Source organism: Crocuta crocuta, unplaced genomic scaffold, assembly GCF_008692635.1.
Source record: "Crocuta crocuta isolate KB4526 unplaced genomic scaffold, BGI_CrCroc_1.0 scaffold162, whole genome shotgun sequence".
NCBI lineage: Eukaryota > Metazoa > Chordata > Mammalia > Carnivora > Hyaenidae > Crocuta > Crocuta crocuta.
In genome coordinates this window covers 7,169,603-7,194,338 of record NW_027529433.1, presented here as the reverse complement: position 1 = coordinate 7,194,338, position 24,736 = coordinate 7,169,603, and the positions used below count along the sequence as shown (strand labels likewise).

The following is a 24,736-nucleotide window of genomic DNA, read 5'->3' as shown; positions in this document are numbered from 1 at the left end:
CCTTCCTTCCCTCCTTCTCTACCTTCTCCTCCCTCCTCCTCCCCCTCCTCCTCCTTTTTCTTCTTCCTCTTCCACTTCTTCCTCTTTTTCTTCTTTTCTCCTTCTCCTTCTTTCTTTTGATAAGACTCAGAATATTTCAATCTTTGGTTCACTACAGTCTTCTTCACTGTGAAAACTGTTTCCTTCCACTATAATTAACTCAATAAATATTTAATGACCATCTATTCTGTGAAGCGATATAAGGTTCCTAAAGGTAGTCTCCATGTCTGACATGTTTGTCACTGTAATTTGAATGTCAGCTATGGCACATTACATATAATGGGCCACCAAAAAGATTTGGTAAAGAGATGTGAATAAAGGTCCTATACTGAAGCAGTGGAGTATAGAAGTACAAGTACAAGCTTTAGATATGGGCTCCAACCCCATTTTTCCTACTTATTATCTGTGTGGTCTATAATATGTTGCTTAACCTTTTTTTTTTTTACAGATAGTTTATTGTCAAATTGGTTTCCATATACCTTTTTTTTTTTTTTGTAAATGGAGATAATATCTGTTTTACAAGGATTATGGAAACTTAAATTATTAAAACTCCTACTGAGTGTATGGTGTGTTGCAGGGGCTGTGTTTCAAAATACAAGGCTTTAAAAATTCACTGGATTATAATTCCTGTTCCTAAGAAATTACCACCTAATAAGATAAGTCGCAGAATATTATGGAAATATGAGTTTTCAAAGTAGGGAGGAATGACATGTCTTGAAGGAATCAGGAAAGGAAGTGGCATATGAAATGGTCCTTAAATAATAGTTAGGATTTCAACTATTAAAATGGGTAGGTATATCCAGATTAAATAAAGAGAGCATAAGCAGAGAGATAAAAAGGAACGAGTGTGACTGAAAAAAGGCCGGTTACTCTTGACTGAAATGTAGGGTTGATATAGGTAAGTAGGGAGAGATGCACAAGAAATGTGGGGTGGGGCCATATTTGTGGTGTCAGGTTCTTTACTCCAGTAGACAATGAGCAACTCCAGAGGGCAGTCCTATGGAATAGGATCTCAAGGCGGACGTGCCTAAGAGTGGAGAGACCTGTCAGGAGAGTCTATTGCACTATTTCATCTAAGATATAATATAAAGTCCCGCAGTGAGGGGAGGGCAGAGAGAATGCAGAAGACACAGTTGAGGCATATTTGAGAACAGACAGTGGTGTGTGACCAGCGCTCCACACGGGAGCACTGTGCAGGGTGGGGGTGCTCCAGTGACTGGAGCTATTAACCCAGATGGGTAAGTCGCAGGAAGGTGCTGTTTTTAGATTTCCAATATGGGTCAACTTGAGGTTTGGGCTTGCATCCCTCTGCCACCCTCTGTTTTTTCAGCCTCACCTCCCCTTCCTTCCCTCTCTCTATCCGCCAAGTAAGTGCGCTTTCTATGCTCAACCTGACCCTACACCCCCCAATTCTGCTTCTCACTGGTGTTTCCCATAGTACTCTCACAGCCAGGACGCCTACAGGTCAGGTCCCGGCCCGTAAGCCACTCCACCCGCCAGATCCCCTATCGCCTTCGCTTGAGCAGCTTACCATGCTTGTACCCCCAGGGCTCTTGGGCCAATAGGCAGGCCCTAGTTCTGGAACTCGGCTAGCTATTGGTTGGCCGAGCCGTGGTGAGAGATGGTGCGGTGCCTTTTCCCCGCGGCAGGGAGAGCTGTGGGAGGTTGTTAAGGCGACCGTTCGTGACGTAGCGCCGTGAGGCCGAGCAGCCCCCAGATGATTGGTTAGACGATCGGACGATCCCCTCTCATTGGTCGCAGGCTCAGCCCGCTCCGAGTGTGCGTAAGCCGAAGGTTCCTTCCGCTTCGGCTCTACTTTGACTCGAGACAGACGGAGAGCCGGCGCCCCGGTTCGGTGGCCTCCAGTGAGATCGGGAGGTGAGGCGGGCGGTGGCAGTGAAGCCGGGCCGGGGCGGCGGGGAAGCGGGATTCGGGCTGTGTCGATGGCGGTTCTCGGGCTCCGCTTGGCCCTGGAAAGGGGCGACCGGCAGCTCCTGCGGACCTGGCGGGAGCTGAGGTGGCGGCTTTGCGGGTGTGGGGGCCCGGTGCCGGGGAGACTGTAAGTAAGGAGACGCCCTTGACGCGCGGCCGGCTGAGCGGCGGGAGAGCCCGGAGGCCAGGCTGGGCCTGAGGGGCGGGCGGCGGGCTGGCTTCTCCGTGGCTGCCGTCACCGTCGGTGGTCTGGCGGGGTGTAGCCGCGTTTGCCAGCCTAGCCCGAAGTAGTGGGTATGGGCTACGCAATCACGATCATCCGGGCGGAAAGGGTGCCAGGTCGGGTGACCCCGGAAGCCCCTCGATCCGAGAATGGTCAGAGTGAGGGTGTGTGATGTGCCCCGCCGGCAGCTCGCGGAAAGGCCTCGAGAAGGACTATGCGGTGCATGCGTTCACGCCCAGGTCTGCTGTTCATCAGCACCTTTCTTTCAAGTGCTGGGGAAGATTTCCATAAATGCTGCTAACACAGAGTCATGAAAGGACCGCGCATCTGTAGAGATGTGTGGTCATTTACAGGAGCCACTAGTTCAGAGGACACGGAGGCCACTGTAGGGTCTTGCCCAAGTACTTACAGGATTCTTCTTCTTCCTCTTTTAAAGTTTATTTTGAAAGAGAAAATGTAAGTGCGAGTGCTGTACGGGCAGAGAGAGAGAAGAGAGAGATCCCAAGCAGGCTCTGCCCTGTCAGCGCAGAGCCCAATGTGGGCCTGGAATTCACAAACCGGGAGATCATGACCTGAGCGGAAACCAAGAGTTGGAAGATTTACCGACTCAGCCACCCAGGCGCCCCAAGGATTCTTTTCCTTCTCACCCCTCCTCCTTTCTCCCTCCTCATTTTTCTTTTTTTGGAAGGGGCCTTAGTCTCCTTGGTGCTCATGTAGTTGGGCCCAAATCTTATAGATGTTCTGGACTTATTTGGTTTGGGTTAGGAAAAACATACCTTGGAGGTTCCAGTATAGGATAGGCGTCTTCTGCGGTGGGAGAAGGCTGATGTACTCCATCTTAAATGGTCATTTGACATATTTCGTGGCTTGGTTGAGGACATGCCACCTTAGACTTGGTCCTGAAAAGTCATAGGAAACATTTTTTCCTGGGCCAAACTAAATACTCCTGCATAATTTCAGCATCTCAGTATAGAGAATGTATTTTTTGAGGGTATGTTTTACTCTTCATGCCATGAAAGTTGTTCTCTGATTTAGAGGTAATCTAGCAAAGGCCTGGAGTGTAATTTGGGATCGACTGGTTTTTGAGGGCCTGCCTTGTTGTGTTTTTCTAGGATTTGTGATGAACTTGGCAGTAAGTACAAATGGGATTTAGTAACATGAAGGTTTAAAAACATGTGCAAAGATTAATCATTAACATATGAAAACTTGGGTGTGGCAGCTGTGTGTGGCATGAGCATTTGTTTCATGATGAAGTGCAGATGTGTGTGCGCACACTCTTTTTGTTCTTGGATGATCTACTTTTTAAACCATGGATGGATAACTATGCTTATACAGTATCTATTTAGGTTTGACCCATATGAAATGGCAGATATTTGAAATTTGACTTTTTTTTTTAAACCTATACATGTGGCAGTTTCGGGTGGCTGCACATAATACTTGTCATTGTCAAAGAACTTCAGAGCTCTAGCTTATAATAAGTGAATAGAGATGTGACACATGAGCATGTAATAGAATTAAGTGTAGAATCAAGGTTTTCTGATTTCCAGTGCAATATAGATACATATTTTTCCTGGGATACTGGTTTGAGCAGCAGAATGCTAGATCCTTTTGGAATTAGAAATGACTCAGTGTAAGACATGGTTCTTGCCTTCAAAGAATCAGAATGTAGACAGCAGTTAATTTGAGAGTTGAGTAAGATGGTGTATAATCAAACGCTGGAATGTGGAGCACAGGAGGAGTGCAAGGTGGGAGGAAAGAATCAGAGTTGGAGGCCAAAGCTTCCTTTTCTGCAGTTGGCCCTGGTAGGTGGTTTCTGTAGCCCATTGGATTGGAGTTTGATGAGTCCGTTGAATTCAAACGATCTGTTCTTTTGAAGAATCTGGGAAATGTTTGGAGCATACTTCATTGTGCGTAGGCAAGGCATGTATTGTCTATTTAACTTTTTTTTTAAGCAAAACTTTTATTGCTGCATGGCCTATATAGTGTTCATTCAATTCTCATGAGCTGTCCTGTAGCCTGCTGATGCCACTTGCAACCGCTGATGAAGGTGGAAGACTGGATTCTTTGGCATTTAAATACCTTGTATAATCACAGGGAAATGGGGAGTGTGCCCATGAGAAATGAGATGGTGTATAATTATGTGATTACTCTTGACACACCTTGTACCTGAGTTTGTATTTCCAAAAGATGTGATTCTCTGTTTGGGGTTAGTTCACAGGATCATGTGTAATTTTTTTCCTGAATGTTGCGAAGATGACTTTACCTAGGAAAGAAATGTCCCAGAATTGACAGTGCTACCATGAAATATTTTTAAGGGACAGGATAATGTGCCTAATTTATAATCTGAGTTAATGATGCTAAACCAACTTGTGATCCAATTGGGGTGCCTTCCTTCTAGCGGCTCAGATTTTAATTCGAGTGAATTAACTTTTTAATAGTGAAGAATACATTGACTTAATAAGGAACATTCTAAGTTGAGAGTATTTTGGCGGGAGAGTGTGTTAGAAATCATTTTGACGTGTTGAAAAGTATTTTTAGTGGCTTCATTTTCTGGACATTGATGCTTGTTGATCCTTTAGACCAGTTTGTACAGTTTTTGTTTTTTGCTTGTAAATATAAGAAGGATGTTACGTGATAGAAAACTGGCCAGAAAATCTAGGCTCGTAGCAGGCTTTCGGTGTAATGAAGTCAGATGCAAATCTGTGATTATTACTCTCCAGTGCTTTAGTCCGAGTCCCTGCTCACTTAATAGAAACAATTTTTGTTATTGTTCATTTTCAAGAGCAATGTATAGACTATAGCCTCTCTTCCCTCCTCCATCCTGCTTTTACATGTTCCCAGAATGCTCTGCATTCAGCCCTTACCTGGGGGTGGAGGGTGGGAGGGGAGGGCTAGCAGGTAGGCAGTTATGTCTGTATCTTGTTGACTTGAATTCATTTTTAGGTCTATTTCAAGATATGTCAATAAAATGCATGCTCCTGTAGTTGATGAGTTTATTTTTAATTAAGCAGGTATTTGTTGAGTAGCTGCTCTGTGTGGGTGCAAAGTGCTGGAGGATAAAATGAGGAACAAGACTCAGGGAGGAAGGTTGAAAAAGCATGAATAAACACAGGCAGATGCATGCCACATTTGTAGATCTTAGTGACTGCCAACCTTTTAAAATTGAGACCCACAGTAAGTAAGACGTGTTATCTTGGAAGCCACTATGCACATTCCTATATGTATGGTTTCATGAACCCTAAACTTTGAAGAAATAATACCTACCTGTACTACATGTTTACCTACACCTCTTTTTTCTATTTATTAAAAAATGTTCTGACTCACAAAACTGATTTCATGATTTGATTGATCCAATGAAAAGACGGTTGCCTGCAGTCAGAAAGTCAGCTGTCCAGCTGGTGGCTGGAGCAGCTGAAATGGAGAGAATATAGAGTGACACAGTAGATGACGACGTTCAGTAATTACTTTGGTTCCTAAAAGCTACTCTTATTTTCTTTCCCTTAGTGCTTAAGATAGGGTGTTTAACTTCCTTTTTCTTTATTTGTTGCCATTTAATTTTGTCTTCAATAAGTGAGTCATTTTCTTAGTTGTTACTGTAAACATGCGATTCATTTGAATTCTTGCTAGTGTGTCAACCAGTACCCTTACTTTTAAAATCATAATTTGAAATAGATTTTTATGGATAATGAAATCTGCTCTATTGTAAGCATTAATTTTAGTCTAACAAGTCTTAAAAATTCCTGTATTGGAGACCAGTGACTGTATCAGATTTTTTAAAAATCACAGTATCAGAATTAACATAGTTAGCTAGCTAGCAAACATGGGGAGTTCAGTTACGGCATTTGTTAGATCAAAATTACCTGTATGTTCTACTGGGAATTTTTGTATGTTACAAACATCTACTTTGGCCAGCCGTCCTCTTCTTCCATTACTGTTCTAGTATTTTATTAGCTGTAAAAATGGAAAAAGACTTTTCTCTGGTGACAGCAACAGTAGGAGGTTTTATTAAACATCGTTTTGCTAGTAACATTATGCCATGTTTTGAATGGAATGGAAAACTGTAATGAACCTTTGCCCTTGAGGACCCTCAACAGGTAGGTTGTTATTTGCCTTTTGTGTAACTGGAATAATGGAGAATGAAGAGGGTGCTAATGGGCATTTTATATCAGGGAAATTATAAGACAAATGTGAATGGCTGTTTTTTACTTTCTTTTTTTTCCCTGCCTCATTGCTCTTCTCCTTAGCTCAGATAATATCGTGGGCTGAGATATTTATTTGGTTTCCTCATAAAAGTTTGAATTCATACCACTTGTAAGAAATAGCTGCTTTTAGGTTGGTTGCTAATAAGAGAATTGAAGTGTTGTGAGTAAAAAAGTACTATCAGAGTGCTCATTTAAATTTTAGAATTATTTTCCAGCATTAATAAGGAACAGTCTCAAATAGTATTATTCATATGTTTAAGACGCCGTGCCTACAAAAGCAGAGTTTACAATGCAAAATCTTCTTTTCCTAAAAATGAAAATGAATAAAAATGAAAAAATCTTTTCTTTTCCTAAAACTGTACTAAGTGTTCACATATGTTATCTCTTCCAGGGTCCAAGTATTCTATATATAGCTAAAATGTTGTCAAGACTTTTCCGAATGCATGGCCTTTTTGTGGCCTCCCATCCCTGGGAAGTCATCGTGGGGACAGTGACACTGACCATCTGTATGATGTCCATGAACATGTTTACTGGTAACGATAAGATCTGTGGTTGGAATTATGAGTGTCCAAAGTTTGAAGAGGTTTGTGAAATTAATTTGATACTGACAAAATTACACATTCAGCTTCTACAGAGCATTTCCTCTTATAGACCATCTAATCAAAAGAGTTCCAAGTAAAATCTTTATCTTAGTGTTCATGAACTTGCCTCAAATTTCCATTTACTTACATTGTTTGGAAACACACTGGAAATACCTTTCTTTATGCCTTTTCTGCATAAAATGACTGTAATTGACTTTACTTGAGAAAATAATAGCGTTAAGTAATTAACAGAGAAATATGATTGGCTTTAAACAGTGGATTGTTGAAAACTTGTATTTAATTTTTGATATACATATTTAAGATTTTTATTTGAGCTGTATTGTGCCTGTATTTACATTATTGTGACAAATATATAAACTAATGATGCATACAAAATAAAAATTCTTACGTATTGCTTATCTTAAAAAGTAAAACTATTGGGATTTTTTTTTTCCTGTCTCTTCCAATAGGATGTTTTAAGCAGTGACATTATAATTCTGACAATAACACGATGCATAGCGATCCTGTATATTTACTTCCAGTTCCAGAATTTACGTCAGCTTGGATCAAAATATATTTTGGGTAATCAGTTTACACATTTAACGTCCTTGTGCTCTCAAGTTTTTGTTTTGCTATAGAAATAAAGATTTTTATTCAAATCATGTGTGTAGAAACCTGTATATTGCTTAAAGTGAGCTACTGCTTAAATTCAGTGGTTTCCTTATTGGGAGTAAATATTCTGATAGTTGAGATCTTAATAATCTGGAGAAAATAATATTTCTTTCAGAATAGTGTATGGGACTATATGTTATTTTTGTAATAAAGGATGATTTTTTTTCAGTTTGAGTTTTGTCATTTCAGGTATTGCTGGCCTCTTCACAATTTTCTCAAGTTTTGTGTTCAGTACGGTTGTCATTCATTTCTTGGATAAAGAACTGACAGGCTTGAAGTAAGTGTTTAAAGCATAAGTATACTTTTTTTCAAAAAACAATGTTAACGTTTTTTCTTCTCCAAGTTACAAAGTATTTTTGAAAATACGTTTTCAAAAATTTATAGAAAATATGGGGAAATTTTTTATGTAGTCATTTAGCTAACGATAATACCTTTTGGTATTTATCCTTTCATACTTTTTTTTACAGTTAAGCAAAAATTCTGAGATCACATTGTATATACTGCTTTATAACTTCTTTATGCCTAATGATAGTTTATCAACATCTTCGCATGTCCTTAATGCTAAACTAAACTATTTCTAATGAGTATCTAGTATCCCCCTATATGAATATATTATAGGTCATTTAGTTAATCCTCTAGGATTGGATTGTTAGGTTATTTAGTTTCCTCTTTTAATAACAGTGATGAATATCTTTGTGGCTAAATTTGTGTTTGTATTTATTCTCAGGATATATTCCTAGGTGTGAAACTGTGGCTGTGTAAAGTTTTAGGGCTTTTAAGTGCTGTTATTGCCAATTTTGTCTTCAGAAAGCTTGTTAAATTTATCCTTCCACAAATAGTGATTAATGAAAAAAAATTACATATATTCCACTTCTTTTACCCATGCTAATTCAAGGAAACAGTTTTTACTTAGGATGATATTTTGCTATAAAATTATCAAAAGGTGTTTTTGTGTAAATATATTTATATTTTTAACATTACAGATAGTTTTTAAGTTTTTTTATTTATTTTGAGGGGAGGTAGAAAGAGAGAGAGGAGGGCGCCTGGGTGGCTTAGCCGGTTAAGCGTCCAACTTTCGTTTAGGTCATGATCTCGCAGTTCATGGGTTCTAGCCCCGCGTCGGGCTCTCTGCTGACTGCCAGCTCAGAGCCTGGAGTCTGTTTCAGTCTGTGACTCCCTCTCTCTCTGACGCTTCTCTGCTCACGCTGTCTCTCTCTCTCTCTCTCTCTCCTAGAAATAAAACATTAAAAAAAAAAAAAGAAAGCAAGAGAGAGAGAGAGAGATAGTGAATCCGAAGCAGGCTTTGCACTGTCAGCACAGAGCCTGATGTGGGAATGGATCGCACAAACTGAGAGATCATGACCTTAGCAGAAAGCAAGAGTCGGATGCTTAACCGACTGAGCCTCCCAGGCACCCTAACATTACAAATAGTTTTAACACATATTTTTGAGCAATGAGTATGTTTAGCTTTGAGGATGTCAAAGGGGAGTGAGTATTAGGTATATCTTATGGGCTATACAAAGGTATGTATACTAAAGAATTCTACAGTCTATGAGGCGGTGTTTTTGTCTTAGAAAGCATTTTTTCCTATGTTAAATGTACTTGATCATCTTGTTTTTTTTCCAGTGAAGCTTTGCCCTTTTTCCTACTTTTGATTGACCTTTCCAGAGCAAGTGCACTAGCAAAGTTTGCCCTCAGTTCCAACTCACAGGTAAGTATTATTTTTAAGACACAAATGCCAGTATTATTCCTTTTTTCAGTTTGTTTACATGATTAGGGCAGATTAATAGTTTTTCATAGTTGAAGATTCAGTAATTGCCCACAGTTCTAATTGTCAGGTTTTAAGACTGGTCTTTCTACATACCTAACAACTCAGTTATACTTCCATAGCTTCTGGAGTTTGGGATCTTCTCCATTTTCCTATTTGAAGGTTTCAGAAATTAAGGAAATATGACTTTTGGATAAGTAAGAGTGTCTTCCCAGTGAAGACACTGGGACAGAGAACAGGACAGGATGTAATAGAAGAGAATCTAAGGATAGACTAATTTCTAAAATTTTGGCATTAGCACTTGCATTATTTTCCATCTCAAGTTTTATATTGGTGTTCATTAGTCACTTTAAAGAACCAAACATTTTCAATAATCTTGCATCTGAGTATAAAGTTGCTTACGATTCTGCCTTGATTATGTATTTGATAACTGTGTCGATCACTTGAACGTGTGGACAAGAATATGGTTTAGGTTTTATAGTATTAACAAGGTCTCAAAAAATTTGCAAGGAAGAACTGTCAATGGTGGTAGCCAATATAAAATGTAGTGTTTCATTATGTGGTGCTTAGATGGCAGGATGGATGCACCACCTCAAAGGAATCCTCCCAGGAAGTATCTCACTCAGTGGAAAGGGAGAGCAGGGCACTGGATGTGACTTTTTAAAAATCCTTTCCATCTGGAATGCCTGTTAGTGATATTGTGTTGTATATTTTCCTCTTTGTATAGTAAATGAGCTTTTAATAGAGGCCTGAGGATGCTCTCTGATGTTTTCCAAAAAAAGTTATTTTGAACCTTACCCTCACTGATACGTATGGTCTGTGTTTTAGGATGAAGTACGGGAAAATATCGCTCGTGGAATGGCCATTTTAGGTCCCACGTTCACCCTTGATGCCCTTGTAGAATGTCTTGTGATTGGAGTTGGTACCATGTCAGGTTTGTAAGAGATTTTTAATGTTTTTTAAAATAAGTTGTAGATGAAGGGAAAAAAGGACATCTTAGATTGCACTGGTTATTCTTTTTTTTTATTTTAAAATTTATTTTTGTTTATTTTGAGAGAGAGAGAAAGCGTGTGCAGGCAAACGGGGAAGGGTTAGAGAGAGGAAGGGAGAGAGAATCCCAAGCAGGCTCTGAGTTGTCAGTGTGGAGCTCGACTTGGCACTCAATCCCACGAATCATGGACCTGAGCTGAAACCAAGAGTCGGACACTTAACTGACTGAGCCAGCCGGGAGCCCCTGCAGTGGTTATTCTTAAATTCTGAGTTTTAAAAGTGTGACATTATTCTTAAAAGATTTTAATTGAATGAGTATGTGGGTTTATCTGACCTTATGTCTGACTGCTTTAGTGAAACCTTAGTAGCAGGTTACTGTCACTTATTTTTCACGATTACTACCTTCTCTTTCTGTACTCCACCCCTTTGATGATTTTGTGGTGTTCGTGTTTGTTTTTTTGTTTAGTTTTTAACCAAGATTGTATTCTAAGGCTCACCTGGGGCACCTTCCAGTGTGGCACCTGCCCAGACTAAGTCAGTGATTTGGTTCCTTATGGGTTTTGGTTTTGGTTCCTTGTGTTTTAATTATCCTGTAGGAGATAGTACAAGAGTCAGAAGTGGGCCAGATCCAAGTTAGGCCCACCTAATAGGCTGGTTGGGAAGATTTAATCAGATGATATGCGGTACATCTTAGCAAGTACCTGGCATTACTCTCAACACAGGTTTCTTAATCCGTAATTAGACAGTAGAGTTAGATGTTAAATATCATACATAGTGCGGAAATTGCGGTCTGTCCTGGAAATTTGCCAGAATGAATATATTGTGCTGTTGTGAAGGTTTCCTAATTATTAATACTAGACTTTATGGCTTCCTCAGGGAGCTAGTTACCCTTAGTAATGACAGTTCCGGTCTGTTTCCCGGTGCCTGAGTGCCCTGGATAAGGGGCTGCATTCTTTCACAGGTAAACTATTTAGCTTTTATGAAAGTAGTTGGTCGTCAATATTCTTTTTAGTTGAGGGCTTATCACCAGGTAGTATATTAAATATATAACATTTCTTTCTGAGGATAAACTTATTTATTGTTTTTTAATCTGTCATTCAACATTGAGCAAGGAAAGTGTTTTTAAAAATATTCATTTATTTAAAAACAATTTATTAAATGTTTATTTATTGAGAGAGAGACAGAGTGCGAGCAGGAGAGGGAGGGACAGAGAGAGAGGAAGAGACAATCTGAAACATGGTCCAGGCTCCGAGCTGTCAGCACAGAGCCTGATGAGGGGCCTGAACCCACGAGCCACAAGATCATGACCTGAGCGGAAGTTGGATGCTTAACTGACTGAGTCACCCAGGCGCCCCTAAAAATATTTTTTAAAATGAACATTCCAGGGGCTTCAGATTCTGTTTTCCTCCCTTTCTGTCCCTCCCGCACTTGCACTCTGTCTCTTTCAAAAATAAATGTTAAAACAAATTTATAAAAAAATAAATAAATAAAATGAAAATTACATTAAGTCAATTTTTATGGAGTATAGTTTTTTTTTAAATTTTTTTAATTTTTTTTTTAAATTTCTGAGAGAGAGAGAGACAGTGTGATGAGCAGGGGAGGGTCAGAGAGAGTGGGAGACACAGAATCTGAAGCAGGCCCCAGGCTCTGAGCTGTCAGCACAGAGCCTAATGTGGTGCTCGAACCCACACACCATGAGATCATGACCTGAGCCAAAGTACGACGCTTAACTGACTGAGCCACCCAGGCTCCCCTGGAGTATAGTTTTAAGTTTAGGCAAAAATATAGTCACATAACCAACACTACAGTCAAGAACAATGTTTTTGATTGGGTGAAAACACAATAATGTGAGTTTATTCAAACAAAAGTATATATAAGAAGGTGAAGAAGATTAGCCAGGATCTGGTCGTAGGCTGTGGAACCACCAATTTTGAAACTGATGTAGAAAGCCATGGAAAGCCATGGGAGTGGATGTGGAAAGTAGGGTGATGAATTTTGGCATTCTAGGTCAGAGAAGTAGACGAAGGAAGTGATTAGATTTATAGTTAGAAAAGCCAGTTAGGAGACATGTACAGCTGGGCAGAAATGGTATAATTAGGGATTTGGCCTAGGGTAGAAAAGGTTTGACACACATTAATGAGGAAATAACCAACTGGAGGGCCAGTAAAAAAGAACAAAGGCTTAACTTCTTGGAAGTATATAGATTGGTGCTGTCTCTTTGTGTAGCAGCGAAGTGTTACAGAGAGACTGTTTGGGGATGGGGTAAGGAAGAACGCCTGGAGAGCCTATGGAAACAGCATCAGTAACTGTTGTGCAGAGGGGACAGTGGGTAACCTGTGTGTAAAAGCATTGGTCAAGTATTGTTTCAGTGGCCTCACCTTTGAAAAGATTACATTCTGCCACTATCTAAAATATAGGTTGTTCATAATGCTTTTTGTTACTATAATTTTGTCTTCTCCTCAGTGTCTACGTTTGAGAGTAATTGCTATAGATCTTTCTGAAGTATAGTTCACACGATGCTGTAGAGTTTTTTTAAAAATACAGTGTGTGTTTTTGTCCTGTTATTTAATCAAATGATCTCTTTAGAATTCAAAAATAAAATAGACCATTGAGTTTTTGTTATTCTAGTTAGCAGTTTTATAGGAAGAGGGAATGACTTTTTATTTACATTTCAAAAAATTTTTATATTTAATATGAGTGACGTCAGAGATATGTTGTATATTCAAGTTTATTTGTAAAGTTGAGGGAATAGGATTTGGTAATCAAAAGTATTTTTCAGCTCTATAATTCTGTTAACCTCCTATTTGGAACGTATACCAAGTGACACCTTAAACATTTTGTAGTGGAGCTTTTGTTAATTTTGGATCTTGAGTTACCTATTGGCATTATTTAATTTTTCAAACAGATTAGTGAAATTTACCAAAATTATAAGAACAGCAATAGCCACGATAGAGGTTATATTGAAATTAGAGTTCAGTTAGTGCACATCAAGTATTTATTATGATACTGAATCAGGAATGGCATAACTGACAATATGTTTTACTTTAATATAGAAAGTCTTTGGTCCAGAGGTGAATTGCTTTTTTTGGTAAAGAGTGGAATTGGATCCAAACTGTGGGAGATTTGCTCATTAGAGTAGCCTGAACCTACTCTTCAGAACCGGTTACTACCATTTGATAAAAGGGGATTATCACATGTGAATTAAATACAGTGACTGTGGCTGGCGTTGTGATGTTGGAGACTTGGGAGAAGACAAGTTCTCTTCTTGAGAGGGAGTTATTCCTGCCCTAATGCTTGATATCACCTTGGGGTTCCTCATTTCTTTTTCCAGTAGATAAGAAAAAGCTTAATATACTAATGTTTTCTTATATTTGTCTTCCTTGAGAAGTCCCTGTGATGTATGCAGCATCACAAATATAGGCACTTTACTAATTATACATTTAATTTTTCTCTAACCAGGTGTGCGTCAACTTGAGATTATGTGCTGCTTTGGCTGTATGTCAGTTCTTGCCAACTACTTTGTGTTCATGACTTTCTTCCCAGCTTGCGTTTCCTTGGTTTTAGAGGTAAGAATGGTTTTTACTTACAGTTAGTGGAAGAGAAATGTTTCTCATCAAATTGGTTCACTTAAATAAAATCAGTGCCTTCTAAGGTAACACTGGTTTACTTTGTAGCTTTCTCGGGAAAGCCGCGAGGGTCGTCCAATTTGGCAGCTGAGCCACTTTGCTCGAGTTTTAGAAGAAGAAGAAAATAAGCCAAATCCTGTTACACAGAGAGTTAAGATGATTATGGTAATTTCGTAGTTTTCTTCTCCCTTCTGTATTTTGTTCAGTTCCAGTGTCATATTCTGCTTTTCGATTTTTTTTCCTCCTTTCTGCTATCCTTCTACAATTTTGTCTCTTTCATTGATGTTTCTCTTTCTTATTTTTTCTTGTCTCATTTCTTTGAGGTTCCTAGTGTCTCTCCCCTAAACAGATGTTTCAAGTTCCTCCACTTTACCTCTTTTTGAAAACTTGTTCTTTGTACAGTGTTTTCAGTAGTTCAGTATGCCACTACTTTAGTCCCAGAACAAGTGCGGGGCTTTCTTTTCATGCTAAGGGGAGGCTGTGAAAGATAGTATCTGGCTATCCAGTTGCTAAGGATGAGAAGTTTAGGTGCCATTGATATGCAGAGGATACATAATTTATAACATTTTATTTCAGTCTCTAGGCTTGGTTCTTGTTCATGCCCACAGTCGCTGGATAGCCGATCCTTCTCCTCAAAACACTACAGCAGAAAATTCTAAAGTTTCTTTAGGATTGGATGAAAATGTGTCCAAGAGAATTGAACCAAGTGTTTCCCTCTGGCAGTTTTATCTCTCTAAGTAAGTTACCTGAGACCTGCTTTGTTGTGTATTAATCATAGCACTTTATATTACTAAAAGTTTAGGCTGTGCCTTTTAATTTCTGAGTAATAACTTTTTAATTTGCTTTCTTTTATTTAGAATGATCAGCATGGATATTGAACAAGTTATTACCCTAAGTTTAGCTCTCCTTCTGGCTGTCAAGTACATCTTCTTTGAACAAGCTGAGACAGAATCTACACTCTCGTTAAAAAACCCTATCACATCTCCTGTAGTGACCCCCAAAAAAGTCCCAGATGATTGTTGTCGACGTGAACCAGTCACAAATAGCCAGAAATTCCATGCAGTGGAGGAGGAGACAAGGATAAACAGAGAAAGAAAAGGTAATTTCTTGTTCTCTTTATTTTCCATTTTTTCCAATACTGATTTGTCAAGAAGCTGAGTTCATTTTAAAATGTGTGTTCAAAAAATAAAATAAAATAAAATGTTCACTGTTAATGAGATTTTGTTTGGTTTCTTTGAAAGTTGAGGTCATAAAACCCTTAGTGGCAGAAGCTGACCCTGCAAACAGAGCTACGTTTGTGGTTGGTAACTCTTCCTTACTTGATACTTCACTGGAACTGGAGACACAGGAACCGGAAATTGAACTTCCTATGGAGCCTCGGCCTAATGAAGAATGTCTGCAGATACTTGGGAATGCAGAGGTGAGGAAAAGAGAGTTAATTCAAGCTTTATATCTTTTAAGCAAAGGAGCTGGGTTTTTTTTTAAGGAAGGAAGGAAGGAAGGAAGGAAGTTCCAGCTCCTGAGTGCCTGCTAAGTTCTGGGCCCTGTGTTGTGTGGTTTGCAGGTAGTGGTCTTATTTATTCCCCACAACCTTGTGAGATAGTTGGACTTACGTCCCATTTTTCAGATGAGGAGGAGAAAGCTGAGGCTCCAAGAGGCATAAGTATTTCCCAAAGTCATACATTTAGGAAATGGTAAAGTAGAGATCAAGAGTCCANTCTCTCCTAGAAATAAATAAAAAACATTAAAAAAAAAAAAAAAAAAAAAGTCCAAGATTTGCTGACTCAAGAGACCAAGATTTGCTGACTCAAGAGACCGTGCTCTTTATCCTTTATTACTGTTTGCCAGAGAGATGAGCCACTACTCTGTTCTCCTGGGTACTGGGGCCTAGAAAAGGTTTCACTCAAAAATGAGCTTCAAAGACAGAAGACTTGTTTGTTTTTAGTTTGCTTTTTAATAAGCTTGTTTTCCTTTCTAACATCTGACGGCGTATTCCGCCTACACGACCATAGGAGTCAGTTCGTGCTTAGTGTGAATATTGTGTTCCATCCATATCTGCTTAATTATTCCTAAATTATGTGCACATGAGTGAGAGTAGCATAATGCTTATTTTTCTTTCACTTTCCCTCATTCCTATTAACACGTGTGCCAATTTTGGAACTGTTTTGCTGTACACAGGGTTACTGGAAACTTAGAGGGTGGCCATCAGAATCTTAGTTATGTGTTTGTCTTTTTCCTACGAGCTTTACTGGCAAAATTTGGTGTCTTGGTTTTACATTTGTCTAGGGTCATATTTTTATAAAGAATTTCCTTTCATTTTGATATTCTTATTTCCTTTCGAATCATCTTTAGAACTCCAGAGCTCTTTGGGCTATCCTCTACTAAGAACATGGTTTGTATTAAATGGCGTACCCCCCTCCCACCACTCCTTCTCATTTTTTTTTCCATTTCTTTAGAAAGGTGCAAAATTCCTTAGTGATGCTGAGATCATCCAATTAGTCAATGCCAAGCATATCCCAGCTTACAAATTGGAAACTCTGATGGAAACTCATGAACGAGGTGTATCTATTCGCCGACAGTTACTGTCCAGAAAACTTCCAGAGCCTTCTTCGCTCCAGTATCTACCTTATAGGAACTATAATTACTCCTTGGTATGTTTTCTTGATTTGAGAAAGTTTGCTTTGGGGCGCCTGGGTGGCTCAGTCAGTTAAGCGTCTGACTTCGGCTCAGGTCATGATCTCACGGTTCGTGGGTTTGAACCCCACATCGAGGCTCTGTGCTGACAGCCAGCTCAAAGCCTGGAGCCTGCTTTGGATTCTGTGTCTCCCTGCCTCTCTGCCCTTCCTCTGCTCATGCTGTCTCTATCTCTCTCTCAAAAATAAATTAAAAAGAAAAAAAACATTAAAAAAAAGAGAAAGTTTGCTTTGTAGCTTTTTAGTCTTGTAGCTTTAGTCTTCAGTTTTTAGTTTTTTTCTTGACAAGTCTTTTGTATGCACATAATTTTAGAAAACAGTTGTTTAGTCCTTCCACTGTAATTTTGTATTCTGCTTATGATTATAGGTCCTAGAAATTCAACATATTTTTTCTGTTGTTTATAGTCATTACTCAATGATTTTACTACTTTTAAATACTTACAAAGAGTACATAAAAAATGTTGAAAAATAAAGGGTTCTGTTTGAAGAGAGTTATGAATGACAAGGGCTGAGTATTTGCGATAGTGATTTTCACTCGGTGCCTGACTTTTCCCTTTAGGTGATGGGAGCTTGTTGTGAGAATGTGATTGGATACATGCCCATCCCTGTTGGAGTGGCAGGACCTCTGTGCTTGGACGGAAAAGAATACCAGGTGCCGATGGCAACAACAGAAGGCTGTCTTGTGGCCAGCACTAATAGAGGCTGCAGAGCAATAGGTGTAAGTAGGCATTTCTAGATTTGCTTGTTTTAAGATATGCCCTAGGTCAGCCAATGGGGAAGGGATCTGGGGACAATTGGGAACACCTTTGGGAACAGAGTGTTTTCAGGATTAACATGTGCTTCCGTAACATCCTCCACATAGCTCGGTGGAGGTGCCAGCAGCCGAATCCTTGCAGATGGGATGACCCGTGGCCCAGTGGTGCGCCTTCCCCGTGCTTGTGACTCCGCAGAGGTGAAGGCCTGGCTTGAGACACCTGAAGGGTTCACAGTGATAAAGGAGGCTTTTGACAGTACCAGCAGGTGTGTGTGGGGTTTGTATATGCATTCATTTCTGAGCCCGTGTCATCTTCTGTGATGGCCAAACATAACTGTCAACATACTGCCTGCTTCAGGTGACGTAACAAATTCCATTTACTCAAAATGAGTAATATTTATCCTTGGGGCAGAATGTTGATCCAAATGAGTACCTTCATAGGAGTAAATAGTAAAAAATAGCGTGAGCTAGTAAATTTGTGTGTTGGTGTTTCAAGATTCAGGTTGTTTTTGTCTTTTGGGTTTTTGGTTTATTTAGTTTAAAAAACAATTTTTTTTTGATGTTTATTCATTTTTGAGAGAGAGAGACAGAAAGGGGGTGAGTGGGGGAGGGGCAGAGAGGGAGACACAGAATCCGAAGCAGGCTCCAGTCTCTGACCTGTCAGCATAGAGCCTGATGCGGGGTTCAAACTCTCTAGTTGTGAGATCGTGACCTGAGCTGAAGTTGGATGCTTAACCGACTGAGCCACCCAGGTGCCCCTATTTTGTTTTTTGTTTCAAGTTTTTATTTAAATTTTAGTTAACATATAGTTGTAATATTGATTTCAGAAGTAGAATTCAGTGATTCATCATTTACATATAATACCCAATGCTCATCACAAGTACCCTCTTTAATGCCCAGCCCCCACCCACTTCCCTCCATCAGCTCTCAGTTTGTTCCCTGTCGTGAAGAATCTCTAGGGGTTCCTGGGTCGTTCAGTCACTTAGTGTCAACTCTGGATTTTGGCTCAGGTCATGACCTCATGGTTCGTGAGATCGAGCCCCCAGTCAGGTTCTGTGCCAGATAGCTGGAGCCCACTCAGCACTCTCTCCCCCTTTCTCTCTGTCCCTCCCCCACTCGTGTTCACCTGCACTCCTGGTCTCTTTCTCAAAATAAACAAACAATAAAACAAAAAAGAATGAAACCGTTGAATTAGTGTTGCCATATAACATTTCAGTGCGCCTGGGTGGTTTACTCGGTTATGTGGCTCTTGCTTTCGGCTCAGGTCATGATTTCATGGTTCGTCGGTTCGAGTCCTATGTTGAGCTCTGTGCTAACAGCATGGAGCATCCTTGGAATTCTCTCTCTCCCTCTCTTTCCCTCCCCTGCTCACACATGCTCTCTCTCAAAATAAATAAACTTATTGAAATGTATTTTCCTTTTTTTTAATGTAATCTCTATGAGCATTCTCTTATGTGTAAAATCAGCTAAACTAGAATTAAAAAAAATTTTTTTTTAAACTAGAATTTTAAGATAACTTCCATCTTCTTAACAAAATAACAATAAAAAACATTCACTTTTGTTTACAGATTTGCACGTTTACAGAAACTTCATATGAGTATGGCTGGTCGCAACCTTTATATCCGTTTCCAGTCCAGGTCAGGTGATGCCATGGGGATGAACATGATTTCAAAGGTGAGCCTCGATAGACTAGAATATAGCTTGTAAGACTGACTGTCCCAGGGGAGGGGAACTGGGGGTCAGGGAGGTAAGACTGGGGAGTAGACTCACTGTATATGTCCTCCTGTAGTTTTGAATTTGGTACCATGTACATATACTACTTATTCAAAGAGTTCATTGATTGAAAGATTATTGAAAGCTAAATATTGATTCATATAACTTATCAGGTGTTTGTTGGCTTTGATATATTTTTGTATTTGATACGTTTAATTTAGATGGGGTATTATACCTATTCTGGGTCTATTCATAAGGGGTGGGAGGAATCTTGGGGTTAGTGCTTCTTGACTTTATCTTATAAACTTTGAAAGCTCACCTCTTTTAGAGACCTCAAGGCTTGTATTTAAGAGGCCAAGTTCTTGTATATAGTCCGTTTATTTTAATTATCTCCTTATAAGAATATTATATATGGCTTACATTTTATTCTACTGATACTTGTTATTTACAAAATATTATTTTTTATTTACAAATATTCACAAATGTAAAATGTTAAAGTCACTTAGGATAGCAAACTTTATTTTGTAGCTTAACTTTACATAAGGACATCCAGAAAGAGAAGAGGGGGGAATAGTGACTAAATACCTAAGTTTTAAACATTGCCAATAAACAGTATCGTGGTTCCTCAAAAAATTAAAAATAGAATCATGATCCAGCAATTCCGCTCCTGGGTTTTACCCAAAAGAGTTGAAAACCAGGTTTCAGAGACTTACTTGTAGACTCTGTTCATAGCAGCAGCATTCACAGTAGCCAAAAGGTAGAAACAGCCCAAATGTTCATGGACAGATGAATGGATAAATAAAATGTTGGGTGTACATATAATATTATTAAACCCTAAAAAAATAGGAAATTCTGACATACGCTAAATGAACCTTGAGGTTCACTTGCTAAGTTAAATAATCTGGCTAACAAAACAGACAAATACTATGCAAATTCACACTTAGGAGTTACTAGATTAAACGCATAAAGACAGAAAGTGAAAGGGTAGTTGCCTGGGGAGTTGTCGTTTAATGGGTTTGGAGTTGCAGTTTTGCAAGACGAACAGAGCTCTGGAGATTGGCTGTATGAATGGACCTAACCCTACTGAACTGTACACTTGAAAATCGTTAAGATGCTAACATCTATGTTGCATGTATTTTGCCACAATTAAAATAATTTTTTAAATTGCCATGAAGTATGTTTTCAGCTACTGAGGCACGGGTTGTTAACTGAATTAACTTCACTTAATTGGAAGTCTTGTTTACATTTTTGTAAGGTAAATCCCAAATGACTTCCCATTAACAATGGGATTTACTTTTAATGACTGACTTCTTGTGGCAGACTTGGTAACTTGGGCTTTTAGGTAACAATTTAATAACTAAAGGAAGGAATTTATTACATGTTGATCATAGGTTGAGTTACTCAACTCCCAGTGACATGATTAGGAGTATTCTCACTGAGTATTTCGTAATTCATTTTTTAATTAATATTCTCATTTCTCATTTACATCCTGTTCATCAGTGACTACGAAGAGCTTTGTTTTCATTTCTAGAAAGAAACATAGGAGTCTGTTTCTGAGAAGTTAGTTAATGAAACTATTATTTTATGCTCACTTCCTTTGGAGTGTATTTATTATATTTAGAAATATTGTAGTTATTAAGCTTGTATTAGTATTACTAGATACAAATAAAGCCTCTGATCTACAAATAACTTTGTACATTTTAATTTTGTTGTGTTGTTGACAGGGCACAGAGAAGGCACTTTTGAAACTTCATGAGTATTTCCCCGAAATGCAGATTCTAGCAGTTAGTGGTAACTACTGTACTGACAAGAAACCTGCTGCTATAAATTGGATAGAGGGAAGAGGAAAGTCTGTGGTTTGTGAAGCTGTCATTCCAGCCAAGGTTGTCCGAGAAGTGAGTGATTGGATGATCATTTTACTTTGTTAACTGGTTTAAAAATTGGGGAAAGGAATAGTAACACTCTAAGTGAAGTTTAATATCATGGGTGTATGTTTTATGTTAAAGATGACGGTGATATCCCATCTTGCCCATCCGTGTGTGGCATTCACAGGAATGAACTTTACTGATTTTCTTCACTAAGGACAAGGCCTCAGTGGGGACATATCTAAACTCTGTTGGTTTCCAGAGGACAGAAAGATAGAGCTGGGTAACATGCCCTGGATCTTCCGGGAGAACTTGTAAAATGCGCACTCTGTTTGCTAGGTATTAAAGACGACTACAGAAGCCATGATTGAGGTCAACATTAATAAGAATCTGGTGGGTTCTGCCATGGCCGGGAGCATTGGAGGCAACAATGCCCACGCGGCAAACATCGTAACTGCCATCTACATTGCCTGTGGGCAGGTGAGGGCTCCTGCCTCTGCTTCTCTTGTCTTGTGTTGCTCTGAGTTGAGAGAAGTTTTATAGTTCTTTTTATTTTTTTCAGGATGCAGCACAGAATGTTGGTAGTTCAAACTGTATTACTTTAATGGAAGCAAGTGGCCCCACAAACGAAGATCTGTACATCAGCTGCACCATGCCATCTATAGAAATAGGAACTGTGGGCGGGGGGACCAATCTGCTCCCTCAGCAAGCTTGTTTGCAGGTATGACACCTCAGCCCCAAGGTCTGGTGACCTCAGGCCTAGTTCTGACTTGCTGGGATTCTCGGTTTCTGCCTGACACCACATGTCACTCAGCTGTATTTTAGCTGCTCTTTTCATTCTTTTGCTTCTCACCAGCCTGATCCATTGTGTCGAAGTAAGCATGTTGAGACATGTGCTTAGTAACGTGAGAAAGTAGATTAAGAGAGTAAATGAATGCTCATCTCTGATTAAGTGCCCTGCAAAGTAGCTGTGGATGTTACGTTAACTGTGGTGCATATTGTTGCGAGGCCTGGCTGTCATATCTTGGCAATTGTACACTTCTGGAATCTGTTCTATTCTGATGGCATTGTGGTTGCCCTTGATTTGACTGATAGAGAGGGAAGTTGTTGCCATGACTTTAAGGGTGAGCCCTGCTGTGTCTCTCCCTGGCTGCAGATGCTAGGTGTGCAAGGAGCATGCAAGGACAATCCCGGGGAAAACGCCCGGCAGCTTGCCAGGATCGTGTGCGGTACGGTCATGGCTGGGGAACTGTCACTGATGGCAGCGCTGGCAGCCGGACATCTTGTCAAAAGTCACATGATTCACAACAGGTAAGACTTAAAGATTGACTTAACGTGTTTTCCCGTGAAGTACAAATAGGCAGTAAAATAGGCAGTACAAAAACCCACTACTCACATACAGTAGTCCTAACTTAAGATTCTACATTCTTGATATTTTATATATTCCCACTCTGTCTTTTTCTGCCCTAGGTCAAAGGTAAATTTACAAGACCTCCAAGGAACTGGCACTAAGAAGACTGCTTGAAGAGTCTAGCAGATCTGAACTGAAACGCGGGGCATTGGGTTCTAAAGCACTAACATAAAATCTGTGAATTAAAAAGCTCAGTGCGGTGTTATGTTGAGGATGACTAGACGTGATCTGTGAGGTGGCTGCTTGGTGTTTGGCTCTTTGAGAGAGGTCTGAGATCCTTCTTTCCCTGCAGATTTCTCAGATCTGAAAATAGTGTAGTGCATTATGTGCTGTGCTCTCTGGAAGGAAAGATCTCGACGTGGATATCACACTCTAAACATCACAGATGGTAATCTACAGCTCACTTCTCAAAGAGAATACAAGATGGAAAAAAGTATTTTCTTTTGATGAAATCCATGGAGTTCGTGGTGATCAGTGTGAGATTGACCCTCCTCTCCAACCTTCCCGCCCTCCTGGTTGAAAATGGAGTTTTAAATTATACTGTAGCTGACAAACTGATTTCCTAGTTAATTTATTGAGTCTGGGTTATAGAACTTAAATAAGAGCTAAGTTTATTTTTTTGTAAACTAATAATTCATTTGGTGCTGGTCTGTTTTCTTTTTGGGTAGCCATTGTGATTGTTCAGAAGGGGACCTACTTTCTTCAAGGGAAGAATTACTCTTATTCCCAAACTACTGAATAATGTGCTAAGCAGTGCTAATAGTTCTCTGCCAAGAAAACAAATCACTGCATTAATCTCTGCGGGCTGTTTGTTCAGAGAGGCCTCTTGTCTAAATATAAATGTCTGTTTACATTGCTAGAACATTTCTTGTAGTGTCAGGCTTTAAGAAACGAGAGTTTTGCACTCTTTGTTGCATATACAAGAGCTCTTAATATTGCTTAGACAAAGGGGACTCTTATCAAGAACGTACAGGTCTGACCTCTCAACGCTCAGAGGGTGGAAAACACAGGCTTGAAAGAACAATGCTGTTTCTCTAAGCCAACTTTAATTTCTTAAAAGACTTAAATTTATTTAGCTGAAAAATCTAGGTAGGTTTTTTGTAAAGAACTGTATCAAAAATCTGTATATGTTGTAATAAAGCTTCTTCCACTAGGAGTTTATTCAAAGTGTTTAAGAAATAAATAAAAATCAACTTGTATACTGATAAGACACTCTAAGCTCAGGCCAGAAAAGATAGTGTTTTTGAATGTTGTCCAGGAAACCCTGGCTTGCTTTTCACGCCCAGTGACAGGGAAAGTCAGCTTTCAGAGCCGGTGGAGGTGCCACATGAATGGCTCTGCGGGAGCGTACTTTGTTCCTGTGGCCAGGAGGTTGGTGACCAGAACATTCACACAAGGCTCTTTGATAAGACCCATAAAAGCTCTTTGCTTCCTCAGGGCGTCAGCAGAATTGTTGAATCTTCATTTTTTTTTAATGTACAAGTTTTGTATAAATAATAAAGAACTCCTTATTTTATATTACATCTCAAGTTTCAAGTGTTGGTCTTGGAGAGAGAAGATGGACTCTGAAGAACATTCCAGTAATGCCGTGGCAGCATGGAGAGCCTCTGAGTGACTGTCTGCAGTACTGTTGTGGAAGACTGACCTTTGCTCTTGTATGTAAAGTTTAAATTGCTTCCGTTGTGACTTGCAGCCAGTGACATCTTATTTATCTGAATTTTCATGGAAGTGGCAGTGAAAAGTGTGAGTCTTCATTCTGGTGACTGTAACCTACATTGTCTTGCTAAATGAATGTTTTGTACAATTACTAAATTGTATACATTTTGTTACACTTTTTTCCCAGTTCCAGTAAATTATGAAAAGGAAGTGAATACTGATCAGTGTAAGCAGTAACCTGTTTTTGTTTGGATTAACCCTTGGCCTGAGGCCTGGAAGCGTGAACGTCTGGCCGGAGTGGTAACCTGAAAACTCCTGCTGGGTGATCTATGACCACTTATCATTCTCCGTTATTTGCTCCAATTCCTACAACATTAACGGCAGCCCCAGGGTTGTATGTACGTTAACGTTACTTTCTTTATACTTAGGAGAGTTTGATTAGTTCAGATTGATCTCATCTCAGCTGGACCATTTTTGGATATTGGGGGCGTGAGCGTCGTTAGTTGAGAGGAACAAGGCATCAAGATTAGGCAGCCAAAACCAAATGGTCACTGTACATTTAAGCTGTATCAGCTGACTGGGGGAGTAGAGCGTAGCATAGATGAAGTTGG

The 24,736-nt window shown here is 39.6% G+C and overlaps 1 protein-coding gene across 3 annotated transcripts; it reads left to right on the top strand.

The window, feature by feature from the left end:
* Positions 1 to 1,827: 1,827 nt before the first annotated feature.
* Positions 1,828 to 24,346, top strand: HMGCR (3-hydroxy-3-methylglutaryl-CoA reductase). Of its 3 annotated transcripts, none has more exons than XM_077759927.1 (20): positions 1,828 to 1,917; positions 6,788 to 6,979; positions 7,448 to 7,559; positions 7,839 to 7,926; positions 9,276 to 9,360; positions 10,246 to 10,351; positions 13,867 to 13,973; positions 14,082 to 14,198; positions 14,610 to 14,770; positions 14,891 to 15,132; positions 15,275 to 15,453; positions 16,490 to 16,684; positions 17,286 to 17,444; positions 17,589 to 17,746; positions 19,049 to 19,154; positions 20,918 to 21,088; positions 21,398 to 21,538; positions 21,621 to 21,779; positions 22,215 to 22,369; positions 22,529 to 24,346. In XM_077759927.1, the coding sequence occupies exons 2-20, from the start codon at positions 6,815 to 6,817 to the stop codon at positions 22,581 to 22,583; spliced, it is 2,661 nt and encodes an 886-aa protein (XP_077616053.1). In that variant the 5' UTR covers positions 1,828 to 1,917; positions 6,788 to 6,814; the 3' UTR covers positions 22,584 to 24,346. The 3 variants fall into 3 exon arrangements, with proteins under 3 accessions (XP_077616053.1, XP_077616054.1, XP_077616055.1); XM_077759928.1 differs by lacking the exon at positions 1,828 to 1,917 and adding an exon at positions 2,036 to 2,098; XM_077759929.1 differs by lacking the exons at positions 1,828 to 1,917; positions 21,398 to 21,538.
* Positions 24,347 to 24,736: the final 390 nt, after the last annotated feature.